The sequence below is a fragment of the Bubalus kerabau genome, chromosome 16 (assembly GCF_029407905.1).
Source record: "Bubalus kerabau isolate K-KA32 ecotype Philippines breed swamp buffalo chromosome 16, PCC_UOA_SB_1v2, whole genome shotgun sequence".
Taxonomy (NCBI): Eukaryota; Metazoa; Chordata; class Mammalia; order Artiodactyla; family Bovidae; genus Bubalus; species Bubalus kerabau.
The window spans coordinates 49,102,354-49,119,603 of record NC_073639.1 but is presented as its reverse complement, the minus strand read 5'-3'; the positions used below and the strand labels follow the sequence as shown (position 1 = coordinate 49,119,603).

The 17,250-nt window shown below is 53.6% G+C and overlaps 1 protein-coding gene across 1 annotated transcript in view; it reads right to left on the bottom strand.

Annotated features, from left to right (window-relative positions):
* Nucleotides 1-1,960: 1,960 nt before the first annotated feature.
* GALNT9 (polypeptide N-acetylgalactosaminyltransferase 9) overlaps nucleotides 1,961-17,250 on the bottom strand; it is a 116,669-nt gene continuing 101,379 nt past the window's right edge. The window contains exons 7-11 of the mRNA XM_055550323.1: nucleotides 15,280-15,465; nucleotides 13,272-13,409; nucleotides 11,679-11,774; nucleotides 3,260-3,427; nucleotides 1,961-2,107 (exon numbers count right to left, since the gene is read on the bottom strand). Coding sequence (XP_055406298.1) covers nucleotides 1,961-2,107; nucleotides 3,260-3,427; nucleotides 11,679-11,774; nucleotides 13,272-13,409; nucleotides 15,280-15,465 — 735 coding nt within the window. The remainder of the gene's footprint in view (nucleotides 2,108-3,259; nucleotides 3,428-11,678; nucleotides 11,775-13,271; nucleotides 13,410-15,279; nucleotides 15,466-17,250) is intronic.

Below are 17,250 nucleotides of genomic sequence, written 5' to 3'. Positions count from 1 at the left end.
CCCTGAAAGCCATTGGGAGTTTGCGTCTTTTGAGCACGAACTTCCCAGACTCCTTGCTTGGCGCCTGCACTTGCCTTCACCACAAACCCGGGTTAGTACATGGGCTTCACTGTGTGTGTGGGCAAGTGGACCCAAGTTTGTTTCAGTAACACTTCGGCTTCTTTCATCTCTTTAGGAAGCTCATCTTTGGGAAAAACTACCCCCCTCACCAACAGGATATGAGATCCCTGGCACTAGTGGAAGTGATTTTTCCTGTCCTAGGAAGAGGCAGTGCTGGGAGGCAGGGAGCAAGATGGGGGAACCCAGGAGGCAAGGGGGAAGGGCCACTCTCCAACTTCTGGGAGGACAGACTACCTGGCTACAGCAAGGTGAGAACAGAGATCTTCAAGTTCCCCCCAGCTTAAAGCCCTGTTGTTTGGAACCCCTGCCACCCTGCCTTCCAGGTTACTCTATAAGAATGGGGAGGAGGGCTTCCATGGTGGCTCAGTGGTAAAGAATCTGCAAGCTAATGTAGGAGACACGGGTTTGATCCCTGGTCCAGGAAGATCCCACACACTGTGGAGCAACTAAGCCCCGTGCATCACAGAGCAACTAAGCCCTCTAGAGCCCATGCTCTGCAACAAGAGAAGCCACTGCAGTAAGAAGCCGGCACACCACAACTAGAGAGTAACCCCTGCTCGCTGCAACTAGAGAAAAGCCCATGGAGCAGTGAAGACTCAGCATGGCCAAAAATAAATGAATAAATAAAAACAAAAGAAAAAAATGGGGAGAAACTAGGAAGACACTGATGGTGCCCCCAACTTCCATCCCAGGAGACCCTCTGTGTGGGAGGAGACAGTTGGTTGGCTTTCAGCAGCTTGGCGTCTCATCTGTTGTTCATTTCCACAGCTAGGTGAGCCAAGCCTGCCCTGTGGCCCCTCATTGATGCACAGTTGAAGACTCCCATCATCGGGAAGGAGGTTAGCAGCTAGGATTGGACTGTTACTTGGCACTGGGCCTGATGGGGATAAGAGACAGCCAGGACTTTTTGTCCAGTTTCCCTCCCAGTGTCCTGCAATTCTAAGTGCAATCATGAAGCATCCTCTTGCCCAAGAGGGCATCTTGGAGGCCTTAGGACAGCCCTGGTGGGGGGTGTGCTGCTTCTCAGCTCTGGTTCTGGAGCATGAAAGCCGCCGTGGACAATACATGAACAGAGGGGTGTGGCCGTGTGCCAATAAAACTTTATTTATAAAAATAGGCAAGGGGCCGTGGGTTATCATTTGCTGACCCTTGCCTTAGAGTAACACGAGAAGGCGCCTGACCCTGGGTTAGCCGCTAGAACAGGGGTCCCTCCCCAGACTGCTGACTAGTTCCTGTGGACGAGACATCAGGTCTGTATGTTTGTTTAATTGCTCTTTCCTGGACCAAAGCAGTCACAGCCACCTCCTCACCCAGCACTGCCCGTGGGGTTGTCTTTGATGTCACCGCGGCTGCTGCTGCCCCGCTCCCCTCACCAGCCAGGGTTTAGGTGGAGATAGTCACAGGGGCAGCCCCACCCAGGGCTGGAGACATCGGGAACTCAGAGTTCACAGGGGGCTATTTCTGCCTGAGGGATGGACAGGGGCTCAGCACATGCAGAAGAAGTGGCCGCGGACGGCTGGACAGGAATACCGTAGAAAAGGCACGTGATTTGGAGCTGGAGTTGGCTGTCAGCTGACGCGCTCAGGCAGAGCCGCCAGCTGAGGGGGGTCCGCGCTCCTGGAGGGGGGCTGGTCCCCGCATCGGCCTCCAGAGCACAGGGAGGTCCCTGGGTCCCAGGTGACAGGGCCCGCCAGCAGCCATGGAGAAGTCAGTACCCAAGGTGGTGCAGGGACGACCAAGGCCCTCTGGGTTCGAGTGGTGGATTGAGTGGGAGGGCTCCACACCTGCCCCAGGTCCTCGGACTCTTCATTGGGGTGGGGGTGCAGGGTGAGGCTGGGGGTCAGTGCCGCCCTGGCTTGATCCAGTTTCTGATGGTCCATTTCTGTCCTGAGCACCTCTGCACCACCAGGCGGAGCCCGAAGTTGGCATCCTTGGACATCTCCACCTCCAGGCACCGGCCTGTGTCTCTGCTCACAATGGGGCCGCCCTGCAAGGGAGGGAGACCCAGTGAGCCCACGGGTCCCATCCCAAGAGCTTCCTGGAAGTGGGGGTGATGCCAAGGACACCTGAGTGTCAGGGTCCTGCCTCTTCCCAGCCCTCTTGTCTCCATCCCTCTGGCCCCACTGACCGTCTGCCCTCCAACACTGCCTCCCAACAGCCACCTCTCTTCTCCCAGGGCCCCAGGAATGATCAAAACGATGGACTCTAGGGCCCTTGAGATGGGTGTTCCCCCCAATATCCTCCCCTGGCCCCTGGCAGGTCCGATTTACCCATTGGCCACCTCTGCAGGCCCTCTGGTCCTCCCAACATCAAGGGCTTTGGCCTAAACCTGAGGATCCCAGGCTCATATTCTGTTTGCTGTCCTCCAGACAGGTCCTTTCCATGCACTCTGAACCTCACTGTCCTGGCCCCAAAGCCAGCCTCCTGGGGACCCTGATTTCACTGACTCTACGTGACACAGTGACAGCTCCTTCCTGCTGTAACTGGGAGCCCCCAGAGAGCACTGTGCACATGTCTGTCCCAGGGTCTCCTGCTTGGGAGGAGTTGGGTCAATCTCAACAAATCTCTGGGGCTTCCCAGGTAGCAGTAGTGGTAACAAACCCGCCTGCCAATGCAGGAGATTTTAGAGAAGCAGGAGTAGGTTCGATTTCTGGGTTGGGAACATCCCCTGGAAGAGGGCAAGGCAACTCACTCCAGTATTCTTGAGAATACTGGAGAATCCCATGGATAGGGGAGCCTGGCAGGCTACAATCCATGGGGTCACAAAGAGGTGATAGGACTGAAGCAATTTAGCACGCTTGCCCTCAACAAATCTCTGGGCAAGTCCAGTTCAGTCCCACTCAATCAGCAGCTAGGGCACTCAGACCCACCCCTTCTGCCGAAACCCTCTGCCCATCCCCAGGAGGCTGGAGGAGTCAGCAGTGTGGGACAGCGAGGCCCTGAGGGGGCAGCCAGGGCACTGGGACCAGACCAGCCCTTCCCTGACTGTGACTGCCAGCAGATCCCCTAACGTCTGTAGAGGGGGCTCATGTGGGAACAGCTGATCCAGCCCCCCTGGGCCTTGAAGTTCGGCCCCCGCTGCCCTCAGCTCCCCCCACGGGCTGGCCCAGAGATCCAGAGGTCCCAGCAGCCCGCTGACCTGGGTGAAGTCCCACAGCCGCTGCGCGGGCCGGGCCACATCCTCACACTTCTTCAGGGCGGGCGTGCGGCCCCTGCCGTCATCCACCAGGCACTTGGAGTCAGGCAGGAAGGCGGTGGAGCCCAGGGGGCCCAGCTGCAGCAGGCCCTCGGCGCTGTACCGCACCAGCTGGGGAGAGGCCATGAGAGCGGGGTACATGGGCACAAGGTGGCCCTGCGCAGGGCTGGGTCCTAGGCCCTGAAGGGGGTGGGCGGGGCGTGGGCGGGGCGGGGCAGGGTGGGCGGGGCCAGCCCAGTCACCAAGGCCAACCTTCCGGGAGAAGGGCTGGCCCTCGGAGGAGAACGCTGAGCCCGGGGATGCAGGGGAGATCGTGTCTGGTGGCCCCACGCCCCCAGCCCCGTTCCTTCTGCAAATCCCCCCAGGAGGACCGCCTCGGACCCCTTCCCCTGAACTCTGCGCGGACCCCACCCTCCGTGGGGCCGGTCCTTCAGCCTCGGAGGAAGAGGGTTCCACGGTTGCGCAGGCCACCCGTCTCCCCTTGAACCACAAGCAGCCCCAAGTTTACGATCCCAGGTCACGTTATTTGCCAAACACCAGGTAAGCAACATCTGTGCGCTAATGAGGAAACCAGTGCTCCAGATTCCTCCGCGCCTGGGCTGTGTGGCTTTGGGCAAGTCACGTCACCTCTCTGTGCCTCGGTTTCCTCATTTGTGAGCAGACAATGACAGAGCCTGCCTGGCAGGGCTACCGTGAGGACCCTAGGGCACCGCACGCAGAGCGCGCTGAGCGCACAGAAGTCACTGTGCTTCTCTTCTTGTCTTTCTCTTGTTTGCTTTCACTAAGAGCGCGGGCGCGCGCACACACACACACAAACACACCGCTGTATTTTCCAGTACAGTCTGATAGAACACCACTTCCCCTGCACCTTCACATGGCCCTGCGACTCTGACACCCCCGTCAAGTGTGGGGCACACATTTTCTCCCAAGTCCTCCTGCGGAGGGTGTGGGGGGGTGTGAACATCGCAGAAATGGTGCCACCGACTCTGAGGCAAGGTGTCAACACTCAGGACACCTCCCGCATCTCCTTGTACCCTGCTGATGGAATAGCTGCTCTGCAGTGAGGAGGCTGGGGCAGCCCGATGGGGTGGGGGTGGAGGCCAAGTGGGGAGGGCCCAAGACCCCAGAACAGCCAGCTTACAGCAGCTCAGAGGAGGCTCCGTCAGCCTGCCAGGTGGCCTGGGCGATGCTGTGCAGATGACGGGCCCTGCTGCAGATTTATGACCAAAGTGGCCCTTTCAGGTCATTTTGTCTGGGGACAGGTGATCACAGATATGCTCATGCCCCCTCTCTGATAACTTTCTGACGCTGAGGAGGTTTGAATCTAGGACCTGCAGCCCATGAAATGTCCAGCATGAGCTCCAAGTGGGCTACCTGTAACTTCAGCCTTGCAGGTAAGGACTCAGCGGAGCCGAGCATGGTCAGTGCTCAGGAGGGCCAGCAGGGTGGGTGAAGCTGATGGCTCATCCCTGTGCCCATGGAGGACTGAACAGCCAGAGGGTCTGGTCAGGAGGCTGCTCTGCACTAAGGAGGAGTCTCCACTCCTGTGCCTCTGGCCAGCCGCTCCCCTGGCCCTGCCTCAGACACCCAGCTGGGGGAGCGCACCGGGCTGAGAAGGGCATGGGTGACTGTAGGGCATTGCTGCTGGCTTGTGGGGAAGCCACATACTTTTCAGAAATGCATCCTCAGGAAGCATGGACTCTGGGGTCTCACCCTCAGATTACTTGGGCTCTCCTGAGAGCTGGTGGGTCACATGCCCCAGTAGAAGGGATTGAGGGGAGGATTTCAATAATCCAGACTTGTGAGTGAATGGGCCAGTCATTGAGCACTGGCTGGGAGTGGGTTAAGTGATGTTTATCAAACTGCCAGTCAGGCAAGAATTAGACACCTACTGTGTGCTCAACATGGTGCTGGGTCTAATGTGACCGAAGTTGCCAGATAGGAGTCCAAAAGCTCAAAGTCCAGCCCAGGACAACAAAAAGTTCACAGGCACTTGTCTTGGTCCACAGAGGGCTGAAGGCAACTTACAAAAACAAACAACAACAAAAAACAAACCCTGCAATATAATAAAACAAAGTACTGAAGAAATAAAGTCAAAGGGAAAATAGGGAGTGGAAAGATGTTATTCCAGGAAGGACAGTAGTAAATAAACTGTATGAAAATGGGCAGGATAATTAGCTGCTAAATGAGGAGATTCAGAAGAGAAGAGGGGCTTCCCAGGTGGCTCAGTGCATGAGACACAGGAGACGTGGTTTCGATCCCTGGGTCAGGAAGATTCCCCTGGAGGAGGAAATAGCAACCCACTCCAGTATTCTGGCCTGGAAAATCCTACGGACAGAGGAGCCTGGTGGGTGACAGTCCATAGGACTGCAAAGAATCGGACACACCTGAGTGACTGAGCGTGCACCTGACGTATGCAGAGGTGAAAGGATTCCACGTCTGCAGTGTGCTTTAAAATGACTCAGAAAAAAGCAGATGATGCAAACACAGCCCAGTCTGAACACCATCGCATCTGGATCAGGGGTGGAAAACCATGTCTGTGAAGGTCAGGGAGCAAGCAAGCATGCTCTGTGGACACTGTCGCATGTTCTTTTTCTTCTTTTCCCTCCATAAACCTTTAAAAAGCTAAAAACCATTCTTTGGCAGGCTGCTGTTTGCTGATCCCATGAGTGTGTGGTTGGTCATCTTAAGACTTTTCTGGATGTTTGAAAATTATCAGAATAAAACCTTACGAGTTAAAGGAGGGCCTCTAAATGACCCCCAGGCTACCCAGTCCAGCCCAGGAGGGGCCCGTGCCTACGTGGAGTTGGACACATCTGCCCTATGTCCTTCTCAGGCACACTGGTCAAACCAGTACCGTGGACAGAGGACAGAGGGCTGGGCCCTACCATGAAGGGTCCATGCATTTGTCTGTGTCCACTAGCTGAAGACTATTGACTAACCATCTGCAGTTATGAAGATTTTGGTCCAAGACTGGATTTCTTTATGGTCATTGTTATAGGCTGTATATTGTCATCCTGCTTATTTAACTTATATGCAGAGTACATCATGCAAAATGCCAGGCTGGATGAAGCACAAGCTGGAATCAAGGTTTCCAGGAGAAATACCAATAACCTCAGATACTCAGATGACACCACCTTTATGGCAGAAAGCAAAGAGGAACTAAAGAGCCTCTTGATGAAAGTGAAAGAGGAGAATGAAAAAGCTGGCTTAAATTCAACATTCAAAAAACAAAGATCATGGCTTCAGTCCCATCACTTCACAGCAAATAGATGGGGGAAGAATGGAAACAGTGACAGACTGTTTTTTTCTTGGGTTCCAGAATCACTGCAGATGGTGACTGCAGTCATGAAAGACACTTGCTCCGTGGAAGAAAAGCTATGACAAACCCAGAGAGCATATTGAAAAGCAGAGACAGGGACTTCCCTGATGGTCCAGTGGCTAAGACTCTGAGCTCCCAATGCAGGGGGCCTGGGTTTGATCCCTGGTCAGGGAACTAGATCCCACATGTCTCATCTAAGACCTGATGCAGCCAAATAAATAAATATTTTTTAAAAAGAAGAAAAGCAGAGACACTACTTTGCCGACAAAGGTCCATCTAGTCAAAGCTATGGTTTTTCCAGTAGACATGTATGGATGTGAGAGTTGGACCATAAGGAAGGCTGAGTGCTGAAGGATTGATGCTTTTGAAGTGTGGTGTTGGAGAAGACTCTTGAGAGTCCCTTGGACTGCACGGAGATCAAACCAGTCAACCCTAAAGGAAATCAATCCTGAATATTCATTAGAAGGACTGATGCTGAAGCTGAAGCTCTAATACTTTGGCCACCTGATGCGAAGAGCTGGCTCATTAGAAAAGACCCTGATGCTGGGAAAGATTGAAGGCAGGAGGAGAAGGGGACAACAAAGGGCAAGATGGTTGGATAGTATCACCAACTCGCTGGACATGAGTTTGAGCAAGCTGTGGGAGATGGTGAAGGACAAGGATGGCTGGCATGCTGCAATCCATGGGGTCGAAAAGAGTTGGACACGACTGGGTGACTGAACAATTGTCATAGGCTGAACTGTAGCTCTCCCAAAGTCATGTTGAAGTCCTAACCTCCCAGTACCTGTGGATATGACCTCATTTGGAAACATGGTCATTGCCGAAGTGCTCTAGGGAAGATGAGGTCACACTGGGCTTGTTGTTGTGGGTTAGTTGCTACGTGGTGTCCGACTCTTTTCAACCCCATGCACTATAGCCTGTCAGGCTCCTCTGTACATGGGATTTCCCAGGCAAGAATACTGGACTGGGTTGCCATTTCCTTCTCCAGGGGATCTTCCTGACCCAGGGATCGAACCTGGGTCTGCTGCATTGGCAGGTGGATTCTTTACCACTGAGCCACATTGGAAGCCCCATACTGGGTTCAGATCAGATCAGTCACTCAGTCGTGTCCAACTCTTTACGACCCCGTGAATCACAGCACGCCAGACCTCCCTGTCCATCACCAACTCTCAGAGTTCACTGAGACTCACGTCCATCGAGTCAGTGATGCCATCCAGCCATCTCATCCTCTGTTGTCCCCTTCTCCTCCTGACCCCAGTCCCTCCCAGCATCAGGGCCAAAGATGGAGAAGCTCTATACAGTCAGCAAAAACAAGACCAGGAGCTGACTGTGGCTCAGACCATGAACTCCTTATTGCCAAATTCAGACTTAAAGTGAAGAAAGTAGGGAAATCCACTAGACCATTCAGATATGACCGAAATCAAATCCCTTATGATTATACAGTGGAAGTGAGAAATAGATTTAAGGGCCTAGATCTGATAGATAGAGTGCCTGATGAACTATGGAATGAGGTTCGTGACATTGTACAGGAGACAGGGATCAAGACCATCCCCATGGAAAAGAAATGCAAAAAAGCAAAATGGCTGTCTGGGGAGGCCTTACAAATAGCTGTGAAAAGAAGAAAAGCGAAAAGCAAAGGAGAAAAGGAAAGATATAAACATCTGAATGCAGAGTTCCGAAGAATAGCAAGAACAGATAAGAAAGCCTTCTTCAGCGATCAATGCAAAGAAATAGAGGAAAACAACAGAATGGGAAAGACAAGGGCTCTCTTCAAGAAAATCAGAGATACCAAAGGAACATTTCATACAAAGATGAGCTCGATAAAGGACAGAAATGGTATGGACCTAACAGAAGTAGAAGATATTAAGAAGAGATGACAAGAATACACAGAAGAACTGTACGAAAAAGATCTTCACGACCCAGATAATCACGATGGTGTGATCACTGACCTAGAGCCAGACATCCTGGAATGTGAAGTCAAGTGGGCCTTAGAAAGCATCACTACGAACAAAGCTGGTGGAGGTGATAGAATTCCCGTTGAGCTATTCCAAATCCTGAAAGATGATGCTGTGAAAGTGCTGCACTCAATATGCCAGCAAATTTGAAAAACTCAGCAGTGGCCACAGGACTGGAAAAGGTCAGTTTTCATTCCAATCCCAAAGAAAGGCAATGCCAAAGAATGCTCAAACTACCGCACAATTGCACTCATCTCACATGCTAGTAAATTAATGCTCAAAATTCTCCAAGCCAGGCTTCAGCAATATGTGAACCGTGAACTTCCTGATGTTCAAGCTGGTTTTAGAAAAGGCAGAGGAACCAGAGATCAAATTGCCAACATCCGCTGGATCATAGAAAAAGCAAGAGAGTTCCAGAAAAACATCTATTTCTGCTTTATTGACTATGCCAAAGCCTTTGACTGTGTGGATCACAATAAACTGGAAAATTCTGAAAGAGATGGGAGTACCAGACCACCTGATCTTCCTCTTGAGAAATTTGTATGCAGGTCAGGAAGCAGCAGTTACAACTGGACATGGAACAACAGACTGGTTCCAAATAGGGAAAGGAGTTCGTCAAGGCTGTATATTGTCACCCTGTTTATTTAACTTTTATGCAGAGTACATCATGAGAAATGCTGGACTGGAAGAAACATAAACTGGAATCAAGATTGCCAGGAGAAATATCAATAACCTCAGATATGCAGATGACACCACCCTTATGGCAGAAAGTGAAGAGGAACTCAAAAGCCTCTTGATGAAAGTGAAAGTGGAGAGTGAAAAAGTTGGCTTAAAGCTCAACATTCAGAAAACGAAGATCATGGCATCCAGTCCCATCACTTCATGGGAAATAGATGTGGAAACAGTGTCAGACTTTATTTTTCTGGGCTCCAAAATCACTACAGATGGTGACTGCAGCCATGAAATTAAAAGACGCTTACTCCTTGGAAGGAAAGTTATGACCAACCTAGATAGCATATTCAAAAGCAGAGACATTACTTTGCCAACAAAGGTTCGTCTAGTCAAGGCTATGGTTTTTCCTGTGGTCATGGATGGATGTGAGAGTTGGACTGTGAAGAAGGCTGAGCGTCGAAGAATTGATGCTTTTGAACTGTGGTGTTGGAGAAGACTCTTGAGAGTCCCTTGATCTGCAAGGAGATCCAACCAGTCCTGGGAGATCAGTCCTGGGTGTTCATTGGAGGGACTGATGTTGAAGCTGAAACTCCAATACTTTGGCCATCTGATGCAAAGAACTGACTCATTTGAAAAGACCCTGATGCTGGGAGGGATTGGGGTCAGGAGGAGAAGGGGATGACAGAGGATGAGATGGCTGGATGGCATCACTGACTTGATGGATGTGAGTCTCAGTGAACTCCGGGAGTTGGTGATGGACTGGGTTAGGGTGGCCCTAATCCAACATGACTGATGTCCTGATAAGGAGAGAAGACAGAGACATGGGAGAAAGGAGGGGGAAGATGAAGATACAGGCCATACAACCCGTGTGCCAATGAAGGCAGAGACTGGAGGGAAGAGGCCACAAGAAAAGAACTCCAAGGGCCACCAGAGGCAGAAGGGAATGTCCCTAGAACCTCAGGAGGGAGCACAACACTGCTCATACCTGAATTTCAGATTTCTGGTCTTCAGAGCTGAGAGAATAATGAACATTCGTCATTTAAGCCAGTGCCCAGTTGGCTGTACTTCATCGCGGTGGCCCCAGGACACTAACAAAGCTGGGGATTGGGGTTTGGGGGCATAGCTTGTCCCTCTTAATATTTTAACAGCCTCTATGGAGACCAAACAGACTGAAGATGTTTGCAAAGAAGAAATCACTGTGAGTGTGTCTGGCCTGGCTGTGGACACAGGTCCATCAGATCTCTCCGTGGGGCTCGTCCACGTGGGACGGCCTCCCCCATCCACCTGCCTCCACCTCCACTCCATTTCGAGGAGCAGTGAGGCCCCTTCTGCTGGCTGCCCCAGGGTCCTCGTGTGGAGAGGGCTTCCCCGGGGAACTGAGCATGGTCGCTGGAACACCCACCCCTCACCCAGCCACGCGAGTCCCTGCACCTAACACCTCGAGGCCGGCCCCTCACTGCTTCTCTCCACAGCAGGGCTCAGTGGGAAATGACCACGCCCACCTGCCACCTTGTGTTGCTTCCCCTCAAGGGAGCAGACAAACAGAGCTGTCCAAAGACACCCCACAAGACATGGCCCCCCACTTAGGGTCTATGCCAGCCAGAGGACTCCCCTCCTGTGTCTGATGGGCCCAGCAAAGTGGATTTCTTCCTGGAGGCCACATTAGCATCTTGATGGGCCAATGTCATCAGGGGTCCTGTGAGGAGGTGGCAGGGTGGGAGGGAGAGAGGTGTGCTCTGTTGTCATTATAGGTTCAGGGGTCCCTCCCATCTGCAAAGCACCCCTGGGCAGCTGCGTGGACACGTCAGCATCCATGGATGTCCTAGAGTACAGATTCAGAGAGCTTCGAGGGGGCCAGTTGTCATTTCGGGGGTTAATTTTAAAGAACACTCAACACTCATTGAGAAAAAGCATTTCTCCTATAAGCTGTCCCATACCCCTGAACACACTGATTCCACCAGCCTGGAGCCTGCACACCTACACCCGTAAACTCCACTGGCCTGGGTTCTGGACACTGGCATGGATGTTTTTAAAGCCCTCCAGGTGACTCTGAGCTGCAGCATGGTTTGGCAGGTGTTCAGCTCTAAGAACTGGTGGTTAATGTGATACTGCCTGGGCTTTGTCTACCCTGTGGCCACTGATCACCTTCATCTTCCACTTCAGTCCACACAGCAGCCTGAGAAGTAGGTACCATGATCATCCCATCCAATGGATGGGGAAACTGAGGCACGGGTGTTAGATGATTTGCTCAAGGCCTGTTTGGCACCAAAGCTCTTGCTCTTAATTTATCTGGGGCCTGAACTCAGCCACTGTGGCATCAGGACACCCCAGCCAGCCTGACCCCGTTCCCTGGGCACTACTTCTGGCTGTGGTCTGGGCTGTGGTCCCTGAGAGACATCACCATCCTCCCTACCTGGGAGGACATCCCGTGGCAGGGGTACAGGATGGCGCGGTCATCGTCCTCCGCTCCTTGGTCTAAGCAGTAGCCGCTGGCTTTGCTGTTTCTCACCTACGACCAGAAGCCAAAGGAGAAGCCCCATCACAAGGACCCCTAAGGCCAAAGCAGGCTAGAAGGGCTTTACTCACTCGTCCCCTGCCCAGGGCCAGTGGTCTCAGAAAGGGGTAGTCCTCCCAGGATGAGAGAGGAAGGGAAGAAGGGGAGGGGGAGGGGAGGATGGCGCTCTGGCCAGTGGGCTGGCTGAGGATTGGCTGGCTCCTGTGAATGGCCTCCCCGAGTTCAGGTCTTTGGCTATAATGCTGCAGCTCCTCCCGTTAACAGTGGTAGGGTTGGTAGGGGGGTGTTGCTATTCCCACGGTCCCCGTCTGGGCCTGCCTAGAGGCTTGCGTGGCTGATAGATGCAAGAGATGCCTGTGTGCAGCTCTGAGCCTCAGGACTCCTGCAGCTCCCACTCTGCCCAACCCTAACTCCACCCTGAGAGCAAGCCGGGCTGCCCTGCTGGGGGTGACAGACATGGCAGAGGAGGTCTGTCCCCCAGCACAGACAAGGGCAGGAACACATCGCTCTTCCTGGCTTTAAGGAGAGGCGGGTATGGCCATGCATGTGGGGGCTGGGGCAGACAGGAGGGTCTTCCCACAGCTGGTGCCTCTCCTGGTGTGTCTCTGGGTCCTTCTGTTGTGCTCTCAACATGCAGGCATTGGTGGCACACGAACAAGGCGGTGCGTGTGACCACCTCCATGTGCAGGCCTTTGCACGTGTCTGCTCATGTTTCATGTCATTTTGTCTTGGCAACAAGTATTTGTAACGTGCAGAGCAGGCTCAATGGATGGGGTCTATGTACAGAGGGGAAGATGTGTGGGGTAGCTCTTTGCATGTATGTATGTGAGCAAAACTGTGTGCAAATGTGTACTTTTGTGTCCGTGTACACTTACACGTGCATGCTTGCTTAGTCTCTCAGTCATGTCTGACTCTTTGCAACCACATGGACTGTAGCCTGCCAGGCTCCTCTGTCCATGGGATTCTCCAGGCAAGAATACTGGAATGGGTTGCCATGCCCTCCTCCAGGGGATCTTCCCAACCCAGGGATCGAACCCAGATCTTCCACATTGCGGGCAGATTCTTTACCGTCTGAGTCACCAGGGAAGCCCAAGAATATTGGTATGGGTGGCCTATTTCTTTTCCAGGGAATCTTCCCAACCCAGGAATCAAACTGGGGTCTCCTGCATTGCAGGCGAGTTCTTTACCAGCTAAGCTACCAGGGAAGCCCGCAGACTTACGCATGTATATGCATTTGCATGGATCCATGCATGTGCATGTGGGCATGTATAAACACATGTATGCGGCACATGTACACATACACGCACGTGTCTCTGAATCTACTTTGTGATCCATGGTGGCAGGCACGCGTGTGCGTCCATGCAGCTCTTACACTGGCGTGTGAGTGTGCCTGTGTGCTCTGCCGGCTGCTGTCCATGGACGTTCGCACAGGGACAGGCCAGGGAGCTGGGAGGCGGGGTGCGGGGTGCCAGCCATCCGCGGAGGCGGTACCTCTCCGTACGTGAGGGTGTCGTTGTACGTCCTCATCTCCGGGTACACGTTGTCCAGGTACCACTTGAAGCTGCGGCACTTCAGCCTCTGGCGCAGGGCCAGCCGCTCGGACACGTCCCCGAAGTCCACGCCTGGGTTCTGCGAGGCCGGAAGTGAGGCAGGGCAGGCTCTGGGGTGTGCGGAGCCCTGACAACCCAGGCCATGACCCAGGATGGGGGAACTACGGGACCCCCAGGCGCCCCTCCAGGGGTGTCCCCGCCCTCAGGCTTCCTTGTCTGGGAGCCTCCTGCCCTCCCAGGACCCTGCAAGGTCCAGGGCAGTGGGGCTGATGGCAAAGGCCTAGTGTCTCTGGCCTATTTGCAGCAGGTCCCACTGGAGACCGGCCTGGCCTTCAGTCGGCCACTAGTGGCGTGTGTGGGCCTGGTTTGCTTGTCATGCCCTGCACACTCACCTGGGGAGGTAACTTAGAACATCCTGAGTACTGCTGTTTACCTGGGCTGGGCCAGGGGGTCTGTGCTACAGGATGATTTATGGGGGTTGCTGTGGGCATTAGCTTGACCTCTGCAGGGACCTGAGACCAAGTCCAGGCACACAGAGATCAGCCACGTGCACGTGAGCCTCATAAACTCCAGACGCTGACCTTCCCTGGCTGGTGACACCCTACATGCACTGCTGCTGGGAGAATTCAGCACTGTCTGTTCTTTCTTCATAACAAACCCCAACCCCCATGTGACAGCTCTCCTGAGTTCTGAGTCCTTGAAGCCAAGCACTGAAGCTCAGGGTGGTCCTGGAGCCCCTGGCACTCAGTGACAGGTGGGGGATGTGGGTGGGTTGGAGGAAGCCCTCTTCCTAAGCCCAGTTTCCTGAGGCACTGATGCCAGCTAAGGACTGACTGAGGGCCTGGAGAGAAGGGCAGACTCTTGCTGGACTCGGGTGCGAGCGGCCCTGGGAGATGTCACCAGATGCTGGGCTGTGATCTGACTCAATTCAGAAGGTTCCAGTGAAGTTTAAAATACTAGGACATTTTGCATATAATGAAGATAATTGTTGCTTCTTAACTTTTTTGTTATACACATGAAGCTCTATCTTTTGACAGCTAAAAATCCACACACGCATGTGAGCTTATATGTGTGTGTGGATCCTAATAGAAGATCAAGCTCTTTCTGTGGGTGGATGTTAAAAAAAACTGTTCCCAGGACAAGTCTATCCCCAGAGACTCAAATGTCCAAGGAAGCAGCCTGTGTGTGAAGCCTGGTTCTGCAGCTGGTCGGGGTTGGGGGACAAGAAGAGCCTGTCCTCAGCACATACACGCCCATGTATGTACATGCATGCACATGGTGCACACACACACGTATGCCCAAGCCCCCTTCTCAGGCTGCCCTGCCCCCCAGGCACTGGTTAGGACCCTCTGGCTCACACCCAGGTCCTGTTTCTGGCCAGCAGCAGCAGGCAGACCCCTGGCGTGGGCCTCCTGCCTCCACTCCCCGCAGTATGGGTGGATCCGGCTGCAGACACCACACATGAGAGAAGCCGCCATCCCCAGGCCTGAGACCCTCGTGACAGGGTCCTGTGGAGGACCGAGTCACATGCCCACTCTGCCACTCATCAGCTGTGCACACTCATGTGTGCAAGGCATGGGGTCATCATATCACTGTGGACTCCTGCAGAACTGACATGAGAGGCTTCCGCAGGGCAAGAGGGATGCTTGTGCGTCCCAGGAGGGGCTGTGGTCGCCCTGGGGGAGCTCTCTCCTCAGTGCCAGCGCTGCAGCCTCTCAGGGGCTCGTGATATCTAGTGAAGGAGCTCTTGTGGTGGTGGAGGGGCTGCCAATGAGCGTCACAGCTGTTGGAAACAGGCTCTCCTTGGTGAAGGAAATGATGTTTCTGAGATGGAGCTGTCCAGGAGGCCCCACACTGCGTGGATGGGCTGTGCCCTTGGATGACCCTGAGGCTGTCCCCAGGTGTTGCCCCCATCCCCGGCCCCTCCCCGCCCAGCTTGGCCAGCTTACGGTCATGGGGATGTTCCAGGCCATGTACACGTGGGACTTGAAGCCGTCCATCCACACCTCGGCCGCTCGCAGGGCGTTGCGCTTGGCGTAGTAGTCGATGTCGTTGTTGTAGGGCTTCTTGGTGCGCTCGATGTGGGCCACGCGGGAGCAGGGCAGCACCTCCATGCTGCCACCACACTGCCACACCTGCGGGGCACCCGAGGGCCCTGGGTAGTGGCCCCGCTCCTTCCCGACAGCCGGGAGGGAGGGAGCGGGGCCAGGGGCCGAGGGCACCATCCCTCCCTCCCTGCATCCCCTGCCCACGGTCCCCAGGACAGGTCTTCCCTCCCGAGGGCACGGGCTGCCTGGGCTGTTCCAGGGGAAGAGACCAATGAGAAGTTAAGGCCTTGGGCTAGGTTCACCAAAGCCTGGGCGCAGGCTTGCCTCCCCTTCTGGATTTCCTACCAAATCTCATTTCTTTTGCACATTCCACGATCTAAACAATGGAGGGATTTTTCCTGATACCCTGACACTTCACTACTATCCCTTTCCTGTGGCCCTCGCCCCAACTCAGCATTTGCTCCGGGCCCGGAGTCTGGCCCGAGAGAGCTTACTTACCACCAGCAGCTGCCTCCACCACCTCTGAGCTGGAAAAACCAACCTGCAGGCTAATTTTAAAAGAGCAGCTTCCTGTGCAAACGCCACCCAAACCACTCCAGATAACTTCAATCCAAAGGTGCACTTGCTACGCAAACAATGGCTTCAAGCACCCCAGACACAATCTCAGTCTAAAGAAAAGTCTAAAGAAACAACTGCTTCCTCTGCAAACAGGGCTCCCCAAAGTCCCTCACTGATGCAACCTGCATCATGATCTCCTTTTATGCCTGCTTGCTTCTTGCACTGCTTCACCTCAACAAAACTCAGCCTTACTAGGCATGGGCTGTGTTAGTCTTCTATTCTATCCTATCCCATCCTGCCTGTGATGGTTAAATTTTTGGGGGGGGAATTTTTTATTTTGTATTGGGGTACAGCTGATTAACAATGTGATAGTTTCAGGTGAACAGCAAAGGGACTCAGTCTTACATATACAGTATTGGGGCTTCCCAGGTGGCCCCAGTGGTAAAGAACCCGCCTGCCAATGTAGGAGAGGTAAGGGACATGGGTTCGACCCCAGCCCAGGGATCCATTTCCGAAACAGAAATGGATCCATTCTCCCCCAGACCCCGCTCCCATGTAATGGTTAACTTTATGTGCTGTGTGGTGCCTGGATATTTGGTTCAACCTTACTCTGAGTGTGTCCAGGAGCATGTCTCCAGAGGAGATGAACACTTAGGTAGGTGGGCTGAGTAAAGCAGATTGCCCTCCTCAGTGTGGGTGGGTCCCAACCAATCAGTTGAAGGCCTGAGTGTACAAAAAGGCTGAGAGAGGCACAGTTCCTTTTCTCTGCCTGACGGTCATCGAGCTGGGATGCTGGTCTTCTCCTGCCTTCAGCCTTGGGTTGGAAACATACCCTCAGTTCTCCTGGGCCTCCAGCTTGCCCACTGTGGGTCTTGTGCTTCTCAGCCTCCATCACTGTGTGGGCCAAGTCCTTATCATCTCTGGAGAACCCAGACTAGTATCCTACCATATCACATCCCACCCCATCCCACTGAAAAATGCTAGTACCATCCACAGGTTGATGTCACCATGAACAAATCAGTCTGATCAACTTGGCCCAAGCTCTCTTCAATCAGACTGTTACCCCTAAGCCTCTTCTAATTTAGACATTTTGGAGGTGCCAGGCACATGCTCAGCACCTTACTCACTTCATCTCACTCACCCCCACCATTACGCAGGAAGGGTGGGTACCACAGGCAACATTCTCCCCAGTGTACAGAAGAAGATACTGAGGGTCAGAGAGGTTAAGCCAGTTACACAAGATCATGGGATATGACCAGGCCTGATTGATCCACAGCCTCTTAATGTTAATGCGGTGCTGCCCACGCCTCCCAC